This window comes from Chinchilla lanigera, unplaced genomic scaffold (assembly GCF_000276665.1).
Source record: "Chinchilla lanigera isolate Chin_1 unplaced genomic scaffold, ChiLan1.0 scaffold00050, whole genome shotgun sequence".
Lineage (NCBI taxonomy): Eukaryota > Metazoa > Chordata > Mammalia > Rodentia > Chinchillidae > Chinchilla > Chinchilla lanigera.
This window is the reverse complement of record NW_004955451.1, coordinates 11,466,998-11,484,472: the sequence shown is the minus strand read 5'-3', so window position 1 is coordinate 11,484,472 and position 17,475 is coordinate 11,466,998. Positions and strand designations below refer to the sequence as shown.

Below are 17,475 nucleotides of genomic sequence, written 5' to 3'. Positions count from 1 at the left end.
CCCCCCGCCGCTGTCTCTCCCTCCCCCGAGGCCCAGGAAGGAAATGAGGAGGCCACATTGTATCTGGGTCATTTCCACATGCTTTATTCCAGCAATCAAAATAATTAAAAACATCTCAAATTATTATACACATACAAAATAGGTACAGAGTCTCTTGGTTCCTCCCACCCTGGGGCAAAAACTGCTTTGTGCTTTGGGAAGTTGTGCTCTGAAACCCAGGTGCAGGGCAGCAGAGGAGAGAGGGGTGAGCACAGGATGGGGCGGCTGCAGGACAGAGGGCCTCCGAGGAGGAGGCAGAGGCAGGGTGGGGAGAGGTGGAGAGAGGGCAGGCTGGGCCCGGCCCCCTCTCCTCCACGTTAAATAGCACCGTTAGAAAAAATTCACGAGTCCCCATCTGCAAGGAAGCATGAAAGGAGGACAGAAGGAGCCGAAGAACAAAAGACTTTGAACAAAAAAGGAACATTTGTCGGCCTAGGGGGGCATCCCAACTTCTTTAGCACCAGAAATCCCTTCCCCACCCCACCCCATCACAAGGATGTAGCACCTTTGATATCAAATGGGGTGGTCGCTGCCACCCTGCCCCCTCCCCGCCCCCACACAGTCGCCGGTGACACACAAAGACAAGAACGAGGTAGTCTTTCAGCAACACAATTACACAAGGAACAGAACGATCTCTCCCACCCAGCCCTGTGCGCCGGGGGACCCAGTGCTTCCCCAAGTCCGCGTCTCTGCTCCGCAGTGCCATGGCCCTGCTTGACTCTCCCCAGGAGGGGCCCTTTTGAAAACAAAGCGGGGTGTATTGCAGAGGCCGTGAGGAGGCCAGATGGGCAGGCTCCTTTGGCAGTCTGGGACCACCAGGTCCCCCCAGGACTGGGGGGAACTGGGTAGCGGGCGTGGGCTGGGGCTTGGAGGCCACTGGAATGTTTCAGCATTGCCTCTGGTTGCTGGGCAGACAATGCATTGTTTCTTATGCCTTTTGGGGCGACTTGGATTTGGGGAGCAGTGGAAGAGAGGCCCCAAGAAAGGGTGGAGAAAGGAGCAGAAAGGGCAGCATTGGGGTATCATAAGCCCAACGGGCAGAAAAGGACTTACCCCCACATGGGTCTTCAAGCAAGTGGACCAAGCTTCCTTTTTTAAAAACTTATTTATTTATTCTTTTTTTTCCCGTAAGGTTCAATGCATTTTTGGTTTTTGGTCATGTTCAGTTGGTCAAAGATAAAAACTAAGTTTGAGAGATGAATGTAAAGGAAAAAAATATTTTCCAAAGTCCATGTGAAATTGTCTCCCATTTTTTTTTTTTTTTTTTTTGGCTTTTTGGGGATTCAATTTGGGTTGTTTTTCTGTTTCCGGGAAAGGCAGTGGGATGGGTGGGAGTGGACCAGGGTGGGTTGGAGGGAGTTTACACGAAGCAGACAGGGCTAAGTTCAAAGCCGAATTCCTGGTCTGGGGCGCCAATGTCCAAGGGGGCCACATCGATGATAGGCAGCCGGGAGGTCTTGGTGGTTCTGTATTCGAGGACTGTCTTGGCCCAGGCTCCTGTGTGACTCTAGGGTGACGGGGGACAACAGGAGAGACCATTACCAGTGGCAGAGACGGAGTCGGGGAAGTCGAGGCTGCCCTGAGCGCCTAGGCCTAGAGTGGAGGGGCCCGGGGACTCACCGTGCAGCCGTCCTCCAGGGCGACGTAGGTGAAGCGGCTGTTGCCCTCGCCCCGGAGCTCGATGTCGTTGGAGCCCTGGAGGAGCAGAGACTTCTTGAGGTTTCCGGTCTGCTGGTCCAGGTAGGCCACGCTGTTCTTGCAGTGGTAGGTGATGTTCTGGGAGGCCTCGGTGGACATCAGGCGCAGGAAGGTCAGCTGGATGGCCACGTCAGCAGGGTCGGAGTCTGTGCTGCCATACTCGAACTGCAGGGGAGGTGACGGAGCCGGGAGTGAGGGACCTGCCGGGCCTCTGCCCTGGCCTCCCACCCCAAGACCTCTGACAGCACCCCTGGCTGACTTAGGTCAAGAGTGGTGTCACTGCCTCTGGACACCTGCATCCGAGCCAGTAGCAAGGATCCAGGCTCCTGCCTCAGCCAGACTCTGTCCCCCACCCACAGCGGCGATCTGGTCCCCCTGGGCAGGGGGCTAGCATCTCCTGAACACGGCCTTAAGGTCCAGCTCGGGCACCTGGAATCCACCATCCATGCTCTCGCCGAACCAGACGTGCTTCTTCTCCTTGGGGTTCTTGCTGATGTACCAGGCCTTCTGAGCCACGGTGGGCTGCAGCGGGTACACGCACGTCTCTCCTGTCTCCATGTTGCAGAAGACCTTGATGGCATCCAGGTTGCAGCCTTGGTTGGGGTCGATCCAGTACTCTCCTGTGGGGGGACAGCGAAGAGGAGTCAGGCGAGCAGGAGGGGCAGGCCCCTCGGGCATGGCGACGCGGGCATGGCGGGAGGAGGCGGAAGGGGCTGCCGGGGCAGGCCCTCACCGCTCTTCCAGTCAGGGTGGCACATCTTGAGGTCGCGGCAGGTGCGGGCAGGGTTCTTGCGGCTGCCTTCAGGGCTGCGGATGTTCTCGATCTGCTGGCTCAGGCTCTTGAGGGTGGTGTCCACCTCGAGGTCACGGTCACGGACCACATTGGCATCATCGGCCCGGTAGTAGCGCCCATCGCCAGACTTCTCTTGAGGTGGCTGAGGCAGGAAGCTTAAGTCGTAACCACCGCTGGGAGGACCAGGAGGACCTGGGGGTCCAGGAGGGCCGGGGGGACCCTGTGCAGAGAGGGAGGAGATTGGGGATTACCAGTGTCTGAGAGAGAGCTCTTGGAGCTGCAGGGACATGAGGCAGAGGGGTCGGTGATACATACAACAGGACCAGCGTCACCAGTGCGACCACGAGGACCAGGGGGACCGATGGGGCCGGGGAGACCGTTGAGTCCATCCTTGCCGGGAGAACCAGCAGACCCAGGGGGACCCTGGAGGGGAAGAGACGGTTAGAGAAAGCCTACTGGAAGCGACCCTAATTCCGGCTGAGACACCCACCGCCCTGCCTGCTGGGCCAGATGGGAAAGGCCAAGGGCTGGACAAAACTGTCCAGGACCCTTCCTCCCTGTGTCCTTGGGGACCAGCCCCAAGGATAGCCTGGGCGGGGGACCCGGGAAGAGGTGATGGAAGACTCAACTTACACGGGGACCAGCAGGACCAGAAGCTCCAGAAGGACCTTGTTCACCAGGAGAGCCCTGAAGGACAGATAGGCACAAAGACAGCTCAGGCCCAGTGCAGGTCCGGTGCAGCCTGGGCACTGGTGGGGGACGCAGAGGGCAGGCTGGGCAGCCCACCCCGCCTCCCTCTTGGGGAACTCTCCCCCAGGCTCTCCATAGACTGAGCCGCTCTTTCGGTCGCTCTCAGGAATCCCATTTTCTTGAGTCCCTAGTCATCTTAGGGAGGCTCCAGAATGTCTATTGAGAAGGGAAACTGAGGCAGGTGTTTCCTGTCCCACCATCACCCAGCACTGCACGGGGATGACACAGAAGAGACTCAGGAGGCCCAGCATACTCACAGCAGGACCAGGGGGACCCTGGAGACCAGAGAAGCCGCGGTGACCCTTGATGCCTCTGTCACCCTGTTCGCCTGTCTCACCCTTGTCACCACGGGGACCTTGGGGTCCCTAGAAGAGAGGAGAGGACAGGCTGTCAGGTGGAAGTCCCGTTGTGCTGAGTGGGGTGCTGTTTGCAGTGGGTGAGGGTTTTGAGTGCACGGGGGTCGGCGTGGGCCACTTACAGCGGGGCCGCGGGCACCAGCAGGGCCGATGGGACCAGCAGGACCGGCAGGACCCTGGGGAGAGCAGAGAGAGTAGTTAGTCTCGGCGGGGCAGCCGAGGCTGGGGCTGACCCAACCTGACATGCCCCCCTCAGTGTGACCATTTCTCCTGATCCCGAGAAACCCCCCTGCAGCTGGCTTCCTAGAGCAGGATAAACCCCACTCCTTGGGGAGAGGGGCTTTTGGGATGAGGGTCCCCAGGCCGAGCGGTTTTTCTAGGGAGGCCAAGGACCCAGATATCTTACAAGCTTGCCTCTCCTCTCCCTTCTTGGGCGATGTCCCCAGGCCTCAGTGCAGCCCCACAGAGCCCCTGGCCTGAGCCAAGCCCAGCTACTTACGGTCTCACCACGATCGCCATTCTTGCCAGCAGGGCCAACGGGGCCGGGAGCACCAGGGGCACCAGGAGCACCAGGGGGTCCAGCGGGGCCGGTCTCACCGCGGTCACCCTGGGCGGCAGGGCAGGGGAATGAGAGTCAGCCCTGGTGGAAAGGGCCAGGCTGGGGTGGGCACTGGGCCGGCAGGCTGCAGGGCTGGGGTGCGGCCCTCTTACCTTAGGGCCAGGAGAGCCGTCTCGTCCAGGGGAGCCTTCAGCGCCAGGGGAACCCTGCAAAGTCAGGAAAGTGTCAGAGGTGCGGAGGCTCAGGATGGGCCCTGGAGGCCTTGCTGTAGGCACCACTCATGGCCTCGGGAACTGAGGATCGCTCACCTCACGTCCAGATTCACCAGGTGGTCCAGCCAGACCAGGGGGGCCCATGGGGCCAGGGGGACCACGTTCACCACTTGCTCCAGAAGGACCTTGTTTGCCGGGCTCACCCTAAGGGAGGAGGAAAGGTCAGGCCAGAGAGGGGTTGGGGGTGGCTGGGGCCCCTGAGACCATTTCTGTCAGGTCTGTCCTCCTCAGGTGCTCCCTGCACCCTCTCAGTCTGAAGACAGTTTTTGTGGGGACCTCAGGGCGAGGGACACTCACGGAGGGGCCGGGAAGGCCGGGGAAGCCTCTTTCTCCTCTCTGTCCGGGCAGGCCGACCACACCACGCTGTCCAGCAATACCCTGAGGTCCGGGGGTACCGGGGGCGCCCTGTGGGGGGCAGACAGGAGTGAGGTGCTGCACAGTGACACGACGGGGGCCGCTCCCCAGCTCTGGGTGTGTCCAGCACTTACAGCAGGTCCATCAGCACCGGGGGAGCCTTTCTCGCCAGCGGGGCCAGGGGGGCCAGGGGGACCAACTTCACCGGGACGTCCAGCTGGGCCAGTCTCACCGCGGATACCTTTGGCACCTTCTTTGCCAGCGGGTCCAGGAGGGCCAGGGGGGCCAGCATTTCCCTGCATGGGGACAAGAAAGCCTGTCAAACTCCAGGGGCTTCTGGAGCATTGGGGGCCCTGGTAGGGCTCCTATTCTGACAGCAGGGGAGCGGGCTCCATCGCAGATACTCACAGAGGGGCCGGGGGGACCGACTCGGCCAGCAGCACCAGGGAAACCAGTAGCACCCTGGCAGGAGAGAAGGCAGGACAGGATGGTCAGACCAGGGATGGCCACTCACCTGGCCCGGCCCCCTCCTGATGCTGGCTGCCGACAGGCTCTTTGGAGAGGCGGGTGGTACTCACAGGGGGACCAGCGCTGCCACGAGCACCTTTGGGTCCAGGAGCACCAACGTTACCCTGCGGGAGAGCACAGAGGGGAGGTTCAGGCTGGGCCCAGTCTGGGCCTGGCTCTTCCCAATTCAGGTGCAGAGGCCGGGGTACTCACAATGGGGCCGGGGGGACCAGCGGGGCCAGCAGGGCCAGGAGGACCAGCATCGCCTTTAGCACCAGCATCACCAGGTTCGCCTTTAGCACCAGGTTGGCCATCAGCACCCTGGGGCGGGAGGGAGAGCAGTGAGTGGCGGAGAGGCTGACACCGCCATCACCGTCAGTCACCCAGGGTCCCATGTCCCACGTGACAACTGCTGACGGAGCATGGAGAGGAGCTTGGTACTCACAGGGGGGCCAGCGAAGCCGGCAGGGCCGGGGGGACCAGGCTCACCACGGTCTCCCTGGAAGAGAAGGAGGCAAATTGGGGGGATGCCTTGACTTAAGGTACAGAGGGGAGTGGGTGTTGGGAGTGGAGAAGGGACAGGGAGAAGGCAGGGAGAGAGGGCTGAGCACAAGTGTTCCTGGGGTCTTCTGTACTTACGGGGGCACCACGGGCTCCGGTGGGACCAGCAGGGCCACTGGGACCACTTTCACCCTGACGGGAGACAAGAGGCTCAGGGTAAGAGGCCCACCCTGAACACCCCAGGCAGAGACCCCAGGAGAGCTCCCCTCCGTCAGGTCCCTCCAGCTTCCTGGGTCACCAGCTGGGTGTGGTGAGACCTGTGTTCCCCACATTCAGGCTTGCCAGGGAAGCTGTGCGTTCGGGAAGAAGATGGCCACTCACCTTGTCACCAGGGGCACCAGCAGGCCCGGGAGGACCAATGGGGCCAGTCAGACCACGGGGACCATCTTTGCCAGGGGTACCATCAGCACCTTTGGGACCAGCATCACCCTAAAGAGAAAGAAAAGCCTGAGACTTCCAGGGTGGGGCCAGGAGGGGGCTGGTAGGGTTCTTCTTGTGCCTGGGACACCTGGTGAGGCCCTTCCCAGCTGTGCCGGTGTCAGGGTACAGGAGCCTAGGGATTTGGGCAGCATCTAGGTTGAGAGGACCCTGACTTGTGTAGGGGGATGAATAAAGCATCCTCCATCAAGGAGATGGGCCACATCTCATCACCATGGTAACACATGTAAAGGGCCTGGACCACAGGCAGATTCACCAGCAAGGGCCACAGGGAAGAAAAGAGGATGAAGAGGCTGGGGATTTAGCTCAGCAGCACAGCGCCTGCCTGGCAAGCGCAAGGTCGTGAGTTCGATTCCCAGTACCAAAAAAAAAAAGAGGATGAAGGAGAGGAGGGAAAGATCTCAGAGTCACGATGCGGGGCCCAAAGCAGAGGACAGATGTGTGCCATAGAGGGCACAGGAGAAGGAGATGTCAGACTTACTCGGTCACCCTTGGGACCTGGAAGACCAGCTGCACCACGTTCACCAGGCATTCCCTGAAGACCAGGGGCACCCTGGCTACCAGGAGCTCCGGGGGCACCAGCATCACCCTGTGTGACAATCAAGAAGGCTGGAGTGAGTTCTAGGGTCCAGACATGGGCACAAGCCCTGAGCCCCCACTTAGTGTCTCCCAGGTCTGCTTCCAAGGCCGAGGACACGGCCCAGACTTCAGGCTGCAAGTGGCCCCCACCTGCTCTTGCCTCCGACCCTTCCCGGGCTCCACAGGCTTGGCCACAGTCAGTCATCCCTGTCCAGGAAGGGGCAGGGCTTCTCACCTTGGCACCATCGTTGCCAGGAGCACCATTGGATCCGCGGGGACCAGCAGGACCGGGGGGACCTTGCACACCACGCTCGCCGGGGAAACCTCTCTCGCCCTAGAAGGGAAAGACGGGTGTGTGATGGCGGCTCCAGAGACACGGCCGTGTCCGGGCATCGCGAGGGGAGAGAGGAGAGAGAATCCACTTACTCTTGCTCCAGAGGGGCCGGGGGCACCGAGGTCTCCGGGAACACCCTGTGGGAGGTGAGGGGGCAGCAGTGAGCAAAACCTGCGGGGTCCTTCTTGAGAGAAAGAACCCCTGTCGCTCCTCCTGGGGATCAGCCTTGGGAGCGTGATGAGAGATGAACCCTTTCTTGGCACAGAACTGGGATTTTACCTAACGGCCACTCTGCTCCTGCTGCTGAGTCCAACGCCTTTCTCCTCCCTGAACTTACAATCAAGGCTTCAGGGAAAGCCAGAGCACCCCAGCAGTTTGTAAAAGGCGTGGCTCAGCCTAGCAGCCACGCAGACCGTATCTCCCACTCCCTGTTCCCCTCCGCATGGCTCCCTTTGTGACTGGAGGTCCTTCCTGATGTCTAGCCTCCATCCCCCCCAGCCACAGATGCCCAACCAACTGAGAGCAGGGGCCTGTCCCGCTGCGTTTCCTGCCTTCCGCTCCTCTCACCTGTTCGCCAGGTTTGCCTGCTTCACCGGGAGGACCAGAGGGGCCAGGGAGACCCTGTAGGTGGGAAGTGGAGGAGGAGAGGGGAAGAGGTCAGAATGCGGAAGGGAGCAGAGGCGCCCCCACTCTGCTCCACAGGGCCTGGCAGCCAGGAAGCCTCACCTGGAACCCGGGGGAGCCGGCAGGGCCCTGTTCGCCTCTCTCTCCAGAGGGACCCTGTCAAGGAGAGAAGGCAAGGTCACAGGCAGTCCAGGGAGAGCAAGGGCAGGGAGCTCCCCGTGGGGGACACTTACAGCAGGGCCGGGGGGTCCCTGAGCTCCAGCTTCTCCATCTTTGCCAGCGAGACCCTGTGGGCAGAAAAGGAAGAGCTCAGGGTGGCGGGCTGATGGGCACCTGCGGGGTGGGGGATCACGGGGGACAAAGCAGAGGCCCCGGGGGCTTCCCGTCCCTCCTGTGGGGGGCAGGAAGGAGATCAAGGAAAGGAGATACTCACGACAGCACCAGGGGGTCCAGGCACGCCTCGTTCTCCAGCCTTGCCGGGCTCTCCCTACGCAGAGAGAGGGTCAGGGCTGAGGGCCCAGGAGAAACCTGGGCCTTCTGCACTCCTTCTGTCTCCTTTTTGGGGGCAGGGTTGACGGACTCTTTGTTATAGGGCTTTTTTGAAGCCAGAACACCGCAGGCTGTGTTTACAAGCCCTGGGGACGCCTGTGGCTTTTGTGGTTGGTTCCTTTGGCCTCCCTGCAAACCTTACACCCTATAAACCTGCAGCACCCTGAACTACAAAGGGCTTTCCTCTCTTTTCAAACCTCAAAGAACCCACCAAATTTGGAGGTGACGGTCATGAGGCCCACCTTATCCATGTGTGGGAGGGGAAGGCCACCAACAATACTTATTTCCAGGGACACAGCAATGACCAAACAGCTAGGAGAAGGGTCTCATTTTACAGACTAAGGCCCAGAAAGGGGCAGTGAGCATCCTGAGGTCACACAGCAAGTTCACAGAGCTGAGACACAGCCCAGAACTCTGGCCTCTGGGGTGCCCTGTGCTTGACTCTGCGTTGCTCCCCACTGAATACTCACAGCGGCGCCTTTAGGTCCAGGGAATCCCATCACACCGGCCTGACCACGGGCACCAGGAGGGCCTGGGGGTCCGGGGCGACCATCTTGACCAGCGGGACCCTGGGGATGGAGCACAGAGGGAGTGGTGAGGGCAGAGGACGGTACACAGGAGGGTAAGAGGGGGCCCATGGGGAGCCATACTTACAGGGGGGCCAGTTTTGCCATCGGGACCGGGGCTGCCAGGGCTTCCAGTCAGACCCTGGGGGAGGCAGGGGCAGGTGTGAGCGTTGGGGGCTGGGATGATGGCGGAGAAGACTCCAGAACGCCTCATCCCAGACCCCACACAGGACACATAGGGCCTAGGCCAAGCTGAGCGGATGGGCTGGGTCTCACCTTGGCACCAGGCAGGCCAGCTTCACCAGGGCGTCCAGCTTCACCAGGGGAACCTTTGGGGCCGGCAGGGCCAGGAGAACCACGTTCACCAGCAGGACCCTGGGTGGGAGAAGTCACAGGAAGTCAGGGACTTGGGGCTGGGCCTCTTTGCCATGTGAGGGGTGGGGAAGCTGGTCCAGCTGGGCATTGAGGGACACTGGTGGGCCCTGGAGATGTCAGTGTGAGGCCAAATGGCAAGAGAAAGAAGGGGAGAGAGAACATCCACAGCTGGTAGTGCCAATGACTGGGCAGGGGGCACTGCGAGGGGGCAACTATACCACCAGCGGAAAGGGGTGCCATGTGCCAACCTCTGCTAGGAAGAGAACTCACCTTGGGACCAGCCACACCATCTGCACCAGGGAAGCCACGGCTGCCAGGGCCACCCTGCAGGAGGAGAGGAGGCGGATGAGCTCAGGGGCACCGACCCAGGGACACCAGGAAGAAGGGGGAGGGTGGGGGGGCACGTACGCGCTCGCCAGGGGGTCCGGGCAGGCCAGTAGGTCCGGGTTCACCTCGGGCTCCACGCTTTCCTTCTTCCCCAGCAGGGCCAGGGGGACCTTGAACACCAGCGGGGCCCTGGGGTAGGCAGAGGAGGGCGCGCTTGGTGAGCTTCCAGCCTCCGCACAAGGGGCTCCCCTTCTCCCCCGGTCTCCCTCCCTTCGGGGGCCCCAGGGCGGGAGGGGCTGGCTGTTGGGGACTCACAGGCTCTCCTTTGGCACCAGTGTCTCCTTTGTTGCCGGGAGCGCCAGGTTCACCCTGTGTCGGGGGAGGGAGGGGGGAAGTGAGTGGAGAGCTGGGGCATGCACTTGGCCTCATCTTCATGTCCCCAAGATGGGGCCGCAGCGGAGCCGGGCATGGGGTGGGGAAGGAAGGAGAGGTTTGTACTTACGCTGTTGCCCTTGGGACCTGGTTGGCCGCTGGGGCCCTGGGGTCCAGAGGGGCCTCGGGCACCAGGGAAGCCAGGAGCGCCAGCAATACCAGGAGCACCCTGTAGGGGGAGCAGATGCGTGAGGGGGTGCACGGAGCGGGTGAGAGGGGGCACCGGGTGGGGGCTGAGACTGGGCAGGCGACTTACATTGGCACCTTTAGCACCAGGCTGTCCGTCAGCACCAGGGTTTCCCTAGAGCACAGGAAAGACAGTGAGTGACAGGTAAGGACTCTGGGGTTGGTGGGTAGAACAGGAGGCTCTGGGTACGGGGGGCACTCACAGCAGGACCAGCAGCACCAGCAGGCCCAGGAGGACCAGGCTCACCACGCGCACCCTGGGGACCTTCAGAGCCTCGGGCTCCTTGGGGACCAGATTCACCCTGGGTCGGAGGAAAGGACACGTCAGAAACCACAGGCACAGGAAACCACAACGAGGGCTCCAAGATCAAGGAAGGGGCCTCCAGGATGAAGGTATTGGGGGTGAGGTTCTCTCAGGCCACTCTGGGTCCCTCTGGGTTGGGGAGTCGGGGGGCACTGGCTCGTGGCCTGTGACAGTCGTGCTAGAGGAAGGCAGGTCCTCACCTTAGCGCCAACAGCACCGGGGAAGCCAGGAGGACCAGCGGGGCCAGTGGGACCCTGTGAATGAGACGGAGACGTCAGTACGCAGGAAGGTGGCAGCAGCAAGGCCCAGCAGGGACAGAAGAGCTCCTGGCTTTCCGGCCCTTCTCCCAAGCCCCGTGGACAGAGCCATACTCACAGGGGGCCCGGCAGCACCAGTAGCACCATCATTTCCGCGAGCACCCTGTAGGGAAAGGAGGCCCAGTTATGTCTTCTGAGCACTGGCCGGTCCCTGTGGCTCTTGGGGAGCTCCATCCAGAGCCTGGGGACCCCCTAAGGGGCCAGAGATACTTACAGCTGAGCCAGGGGGTCCAGGGCGACCTCTCTCACCAGGCAGACCACGGGGGCCCTGGCAAGCAAACCAAGAGATGCCAGGTGAGGTGGGAGCCTCTTGAGCGCCCCCACACCTCCATCGTATCCTGGTAACTCTCTCCCCCACTAGAAAGGTGCACACTTACCATCTGGCCAGGAGCTCCGTTCTCACCAGGGCTGCCGGGCTCACCCTGCAGGACAGAGGACCGAGTGAGGACTTCACGTCCCTTTAGGACTGCAGGGAAGGGGAGGGCCAGGACACTCAGGAGGCTCTTACCTTGGGACCAGCAGGACCAGCGTCTCCCTTGGCACCATCCAGACCACTGAAACCCTAAGATGGGAGAGAGGCACAAAGTGAGACCCTGTGGCGGGGGTGGGCCGCCGTGACACCCAGGTCTGACAGGGAGCCTCCGGTCACCTCGGTCGTGCCCCTGTATCTGAGCCACACTGACCCCCAACTGGCCAAGATCCCCCTGTCCGTTTATCAGGACTTTTCCCCATGGAAGGATGTACTTCCAGGGGTCGGCTCTATGTCCCCTGGGTCTTCTGTAGCTACCCTCCCCACGAAGCACGTCAGGACCTTGGGGGGTAGGGGCTTCGATGGCGGGAGGCCAGGGCTTTAGGAACCTAGAGGACTCAAAGGGGACTCACTCTGTGTCCCTTCATTCCAGGAAGGCCAGCTGTTCCGGGCAGTCCGCGAGCACCCTGGGGGGCAAGGCAGAGGAGGACAGGGAAGGCCATGAGAATGCAGTACGTGGTCACAGCCCCAGGCTGAGGCCCCAAGGTGACAAACCCGGGGTCCAGCCTCACGCCTGCTCACCTGAGGCCCAGGAGGTCCACGCTCACCAGGACGACCAGGCTTGCCAGCTTCTCCCTGAGGTGGGAGAAAAGGCCATGACACCTATGTCCCTGGGCTGGGGACCCAAGGAAGGTCTCAGTTGTCTTGGGATTGCTGAATGTGAGTTTTAGGGGCTCAGGATTTTACACTGAATCTGGAGCTCAGTTTCAATCTACCATGAAATCCTTTTTGGCTGAAATGTGTGTCCCTCCAAAGAAATTTCTGTGTGTTTTTTTTTTTCCCACCCTTTTAATCTCCCCACAGAGCACTTCACCGTGAGGAAGTCACTTACTCTGAGTTGGGGAGCTGGGGATTGGGAAGCAGGAAAACATCCCACTAGCAAAGACCATCCATCGGTCAAGGACAGTGGAGCACCTCGGGGAGAACCTGCCTACTTCCTCTGAGGACCAGCGCCCAAAGCGGTGGGGGCACCGCAGTGGGGATTAAAGGATCCAACCCCCGAAGACCAGGGGCAGATGGTATCGTCTCGGGCTACTTACGTCATCGCCATTCTTGCCAGGAGGGCCAGGAGGACCACGGGGACCCATGGGACCCTAGAGGAGAGAGGAGAGGCAGTTAGAATCTGCAGGGCAAGCAACAGAGCAGGGGAGGCCTGGGGTTGGAAGGATGAGTGAGGAGGTCCCCAGGTAGAGGATCTTCTGCGGAAGATGTATCAGCATACTTACTGAAGCTCCGGGCTCGCCGGGCTCACCAGGGGGGCCTTGGAAACCTTGGGGACCCTGGAGAACGAGGAGAGAGAGGCAAGTCAGAAGGGCAGGTCTCTGCCAAGCTGTCCCCAAGAGACAAGAGATCGCTGAACACCTTCCTGCCCTCACCCCAACCTTCCCTCCAACAGCCCCAAGCCCCAGAGCCTACATGGAAGTCCCCTAGATACTCACAGGTGCACCAGGGGGGCCAGGGAGACCACGAGGACCCGAGGGACCCTGCAGAAGGAAAGGAAAGGGGGACATGATGATACTGCGTGGGAGAGCACAACGGGGGCAGTCTTGCTCCTGCCCAGCGCTTCTTGTGACCACGGTTGTCATGTGTCCTCTCTAGCCTCTAAGTTCCAAAGATGCCCGTATCCCCAGCCATTAATGCCGTCCGCCCGTGCCCACCTTATTCTGCCATCTCCGTTCCCCCTAGTGACTCACCATGGGGCCTGGCACGGCAGCTCCAACCGATTTCTCATCATAGCCATAGGACATCTGGGGAGCGAAGTTCTAGGAAAACAAGAGAGAGAGCGTGAGAAGTCAGGGTCAGGACCGCCCATGGACAGGCGGAAGACATCACCAGCAAGGGGACAACTGCCATCACGTGCTTTATGATGGGACATGCTGGGGCGGATGAAAGCGACTGCGAAATATGCCTGGCCAAACTCTCACCCTCACCCCACTCTAACTGCTCAGACAGTCCCCCACTGAAGGGCAGTCTACAAAATAACTGGCATCTACAGAATAACTGCGTTCTGCAGAAAGTCTCAGGAATACTCTACATTCATGGGAATTAAAGAGACAGGACCATTAAATGCAACTCAGGATCCTGGGTCAGGGAAACAAAAACACTGCAAGATATGGGGACGTTGGTGAACTGTGAATGCGGACTGTATATTAGACAATAGTTTTGGATCAGTGTGAGGTTGAATCATTGTACCGCGGTGACAGTGGAGGGTGCTGTTCCTGGGCAATCACACAGAAGTGTTTAGGAGCACAGGGACATGCTGCTGGCCACTTATGGTTTAGGGAAAAAACAGAGGCCCAGAGAGCAGATGTGACAAACTGTGAAGGGTATATGGAAGTTCTTTGCATTATTCGTGCAACTTTTCTGTAAGTTTGAGATTATTTAAAAATATAATTAGGGGCTGCGGATATAGCTCAGTGGCACAAGCACCGGCCTGGTAAGCACAAGGTCCTGAGTTCGATTCCCGGTACAAAAAAAATTATATATATATATATATATATATATTCTGCCAAAACACCCCAAAATGAAAAGAGACGAAAATGAAAAACCAAAAGATGAAACGAAAAACCAAAGCTAAATCGGGTGAAAGGGAGCACAGGCCTTCCCATCCACTCTCCACTTACTCCGCCAAGGCCAGGGGGGCCGGGAGGTCCAGCGGGGCCGGGGGGCCCAGGAAGTCCAGGCTGTCCAGGGATGCCATCTCGTCCAGGGGGGCCGGGGGGTCCCTGTGAGGGCAGAGGGCGGGGCCGCCGTCAGCGCAGGCCGGAGCCACGCCCACCCCAACTCCAGGTAGCCCAGGCACCGCTTACCCTAGGTCCTCGGGGGCCGGTGTCTCCCTTGGGTCCCTATAGGGTTGAGCGAGAAGAAAGAAGACATCGGTCAGAGAAGGGAGGACAGAGAAGTCGTGCATGTGATGGCACAAATCAGGGCGGAGTGTTACCTCGACTCTGGTGTCTTCTGCTTCCTGAGCTGATTCTGAGGGAGAGAGGAGGCGCGATTAGAGGAGGGTTTGCCAGTGGTACGGAGTGACCTTGACTCCCCAACGCCACCGGCCTGGCTCTGAACCCTACCTGGGCCGTCAGGGCATCTGGGACAGCACTCGCCAGCGGGGATTTTGGCCCCGGGACAGTTGACAGCGTCATCGCAGGTTATCTCGTCGCACAGTGCCGTGCCGTTGGCGCAGATGCAGAGCTGGCAGGGGTCGGGTTTCCACGTGTCTCCACTGGCGATCCTGCGGCCATCGTGGACGCACTCGATGCCTGGGACTGGGCGAGAGGGACGGGGGCGGGGGAGCTGTCGGCGGCGCCCAAGACCCGCACCCCGGGCGCCTACAGTGTCCAATCCAAGCAGGGCACTTCGATTTTACATTTTCCACCCCCAACCCACTTTCTTCTTCCCTCCAAATCCTTAAAAGCTTATCTGCTCCGCATCAGGGCCAGTGACAGCGCCCCGGCGCCTGGCCAGGGAGTCTGAGACTCTTCCCAGTTCCCAGGAATCTAAACAAAGCTCTAAGCTGAGGTTGCTTCCAACTCCAACAGGCGCTGAGGCCAAGGGAAATAAAAAGCCAAGGGGGGTGGGTAGGAGGAGCCCCTCCAGAGAGCAGGCTCTCGGGGCGTGGCCTGCGAGGGGAACCCGAGAAGAGAGGCCCCGCCCCCAGCCCCATGGCAGGTGGGATGGCGTGGGAGGATCTAGGAGAACTGGGGTGGGGGAGGAGCTGATGGGATCCCACCTACAGGCTTGAAATACACCCCCAAAATTGGGTGCATCTTAATCATTGGCGTCCAGGCAACTTAAAAGCTTGCTTTCGGGGCTACCTCCAACCCCTCAAAGTTACCCACTGCTTCTGGGTCACTTCTCAGCCAAGGAACCGCCAAGTCTGGAAATAGTGATGAATTTGGGTAACCCCGCCCACAGTCATCTACGCAGACCACCACTAGGTGGCGGGCAACGCTAAGCAATGGGGACAGGGCGGGGCAATGTCCCCTGATTGGCTACGTTTTTAGAGGCAGAGATTACCCCATGCTGGGTTTTATTTTTTTAGATCTAGAAGTGAGGTCCACACCGGACAATAACTGGGGTCTTGCCCTCCGGCTCCCACGCTGGAAAGCACCGGACCAGGGTGCGCAATGCTCATGGAGGTCAGCAGGGGGCGCAAGGACCTCGCCTGGCCAAGCCCGCGCCAAACTTTCTCAGCCTCGCTCCCGCCCACTCCGCGCGTCCCCTCCCCCCGGCGCCCAGCACCCCCGCGGGCCCGGGAACACAGTCTAGCCTGCAGAGTGCAAACAATCTTTCCTTATGAATCATCCCACAGCCCTCCTGATCGCTTTTACATCCTGGGCTCCAGATCCCCAGCTCGGCGCCCCTGTCCCATCTTAGACGTGCTCTGTCCGCAGACCCCACTGTCCCCGGTGTGCTTGACGGTGCACGCTCAGGATTTCCTCCCGTGCCATCTCGCACTGTGCACCAGCCTCACTGCCCACTCCTCGGAGTGTTCATCCCCGTGCCCAGCCCAGGGCACGTTCGCTCGTCTCCATCTCTTTTCCCTCCATCCCCACGCAAATCTCCGGAAAAGCCTGGGAACCAAGCGCCGGGCTTGCTCCCGAGTACCCGTGGACTCCGAAAAGTTTGGGACTTACTGTCTCTCCCTTGGTCCGCGACTTCCTCTTGGCCGTGCGTCAGGAGGGCGGTGGCCGCTAAGAGGAGCAGGAGCCGGAGGTCCACAAAGCTGAACATGTCTAGACCCTAGACATGTAGACTCTTTGCGGCAGGGGTGGGGGGTTAGCGTCGGCTCATGCGTGGCCTCACTCCGCGTGCCTCCTGTTCCGACCCCGAGGAGAGACTCCGTCTGCTCCCGACGGCTGGCCCGGGCCCCTTTTATACCATACTGATGGAGCGCTGGGAGGAACCCTGCCCCGTGGAGAGGGGGAGCCGGCCCCCCAGCCCCCAGCCAATCAGAGCTGCCTGGCCCGGCCCCCAATTTGGACCGGAGAGGGGGAGGAGGGGAAGGAAGGAAAGGGAGTCCACCCGAGTTCTCCCCCCTTTGCCACTCGGCCTCCCCAGCCCCCAGCCCAGCCTGGGCCAGAGGTGCTGCCGCTGGAGTGCTGCGGGGTCTTCCGCAGAGAGCGGCTGAAGCGTGGGCGGGGGTGCATGGCTCGTTTTTCCTGGGACCGCCACTCTCAAGGAAGTGGAGTTGGGGAAGGGTCAGGAGTCATTGGAAGGGGGTCCTCCAGGCCGTTCATCCTCCTGACCTCCTTGGCAAGCACTGAGAAATGGGTCTAAAGAGGCCAGGTAGAGTCTCTCCAAGACAGGAAAACCAGGGAATTAAACAGATGTGCTTGTCTGGGGGTTCTTCTGGTGCGGTTGGAGGTTAGGAATATTTGGGAACAAATGAAAGATTCCTTTATAAGCACGAGAATCAGATACTGCAGGAAGGTAGGCGATCACGTCTATTGCCAGGCTGGGGGCTCCAAGATGGACTCATATGCTCTCTGTTAACCCCGGGGCTTAAAGGGGAGAGGCGCTGGGGAGGACCCGGCTGTTCAGAAGGAAGCTTGCTCTGGGGCACCAGGCTAGGGCGGAGGGATTGCTGGGGCCTCAGACGTGTAGACTGGGTTTGCAGCCCTGTACGGTTCACTCCCCAAACCCCTCCACCTTACAGCACTAGAGGCCTGAGTTTGTAGGGGAAAGCCTGCGAACACTGATGATTTACACAGGGCCTGGTGGCCGCCATGACTGGGGCTGGGGCTGACTTGAGACCCCCTACCCTGCAGTCAGCAGGAGAGAACTTGGGCAGAGGACGCTCGGCCAGACGGTATCCTTCTTGAGCTGTGCAAAGCCCCTTCCCTGGCCACACGTAGACTCGGGCTGGCGACACGTAAGAGCATTGGGGGACCTAGGGAAACCTGCCCTCAGAGTTGAGAAGAATTGCAGGGGGGCCAGGTGACCCTCTTGTAAAGGCTGTTTCCCACTGCCTCATGCTTTCCCCAAAATGCTGGCCTTTGCTCTCTGCCTTGGAATAAGGAGAA

At 60.4% G+C, this 17,475-nt stretch overlaps 1 protein-coding gene across 2 annotated transcripts; it reads right to left on the bottom strand.

Annotated features, from left to right (window-relative positions):
- Positions 1-62: 62 nt before the first annotated feature.
- Col1a1 (collagen, type I, alpha 1) lies at positions 63-16,317 on the bottom strand. Of its 2 annotated transcripts, XM_005394176.2 has the most exons (51): positions 16,087-16,317; positions 14,521-14,715; positions 14,391-14,425; positions 14,260-14,295; positions 14,074-14,175; positions 13,144-13,212; positions 12,889-12,933; positions 12,676-12,729; positions 12,490-12,543; positions 11,972-12,025; positions 11,803-11,856; positions 11,429-11,482; positions 11,298-11,342; positions 11,135-11,188; positions 10,979-11,023; positions 10,804-10,857; positions 10,503-10,601; positions 10,370-10,414; positions 10,184-10,282; positions 9,997-10,050; positions 9,763-9,870; positions 9,625-9,678; positions 9,256-9,354; positions 9,068-9,121; positions 8,884-8,982; positions 8,298-8,351; positions 8,098-8,151; positions 7,967-8,020; positions 7,808-7,861; positions 7,333-7,377; positions 7,142-7,240; positions 6,809-6,916; positions 6,211-6,318; positions 5,968-6,021; positions 5,774-5,827; positions 5,542-5,649; positions 5,400-5,453; positions 5,230-5,283; positions 4,956-5,117; positions 4,765-4,872; positions 4,504-4,611; positions 4,348-4,401; positions 4,136-4,243; positions 3,759-3,812; positions 3,538-3,645; positions 3,164-3,217; positions 2,846-2,953; positions 2,471-2,750; positions 2,167-2,357; positions 1,660-1,902; positions 63-1,546 (listed from the first exon to the last, which is right to left on the bottom strand). In XM_005394176.2, the coding sequence occupies exons 1-51, from the start codon at positions 16,181-16,183 to the stop codon at positions 1,400-1,402; spliced, it is 4,383 nt and encodes a 1,460-aa protein (XP_005394233.1). In that variant the 5' UTR covers positions 16,184-16,317; the 3' UTR covers positions 63-1,399. The 2 variants fall into 2 exon arrangements, with proteins under 2 accessions (XP_005394233.1, XP_013374557.1); XM_013519103.1 differs by lacking the exons at positions 5,774-5,827; positions 5,968-6,021; positions 6,211-6,318; ... (6 more) ...; positions 8,298-8,351; positions 8,884-8,982 and having other exon boundaries at positions 16,087-16,316.
- Between the last annotated feature and the right edge of the window lie 1,158 nt (positions 16,318-17,475).

Excerpts from the sequence above, each read along its gene's own strand:
- Col1a1 (XM_005394176.2), bottom strand. The coding sequence starts at position 16,183 with ATGTTCAGCTTTGTGGACCTCCGGCTCCTGCTCCTCTTAGCGGCCACC. Across the intron at positions 11,024-11,134 it reads CTGGACCCCCTGGCTCAGCT|GGTGCTCGCGGAAATGATGG; the intron begins GTAAGTATCTCT and ends CTTTCCCTACAG. Across the intron at positions 6,319-6,808 it reads CAGGTCCCAAGGGTGACCGA|GGTGATGCTGGTCCCAAAGG; the intron begins GTAAGTCTGACA and ends CTTTCTCTTTAG.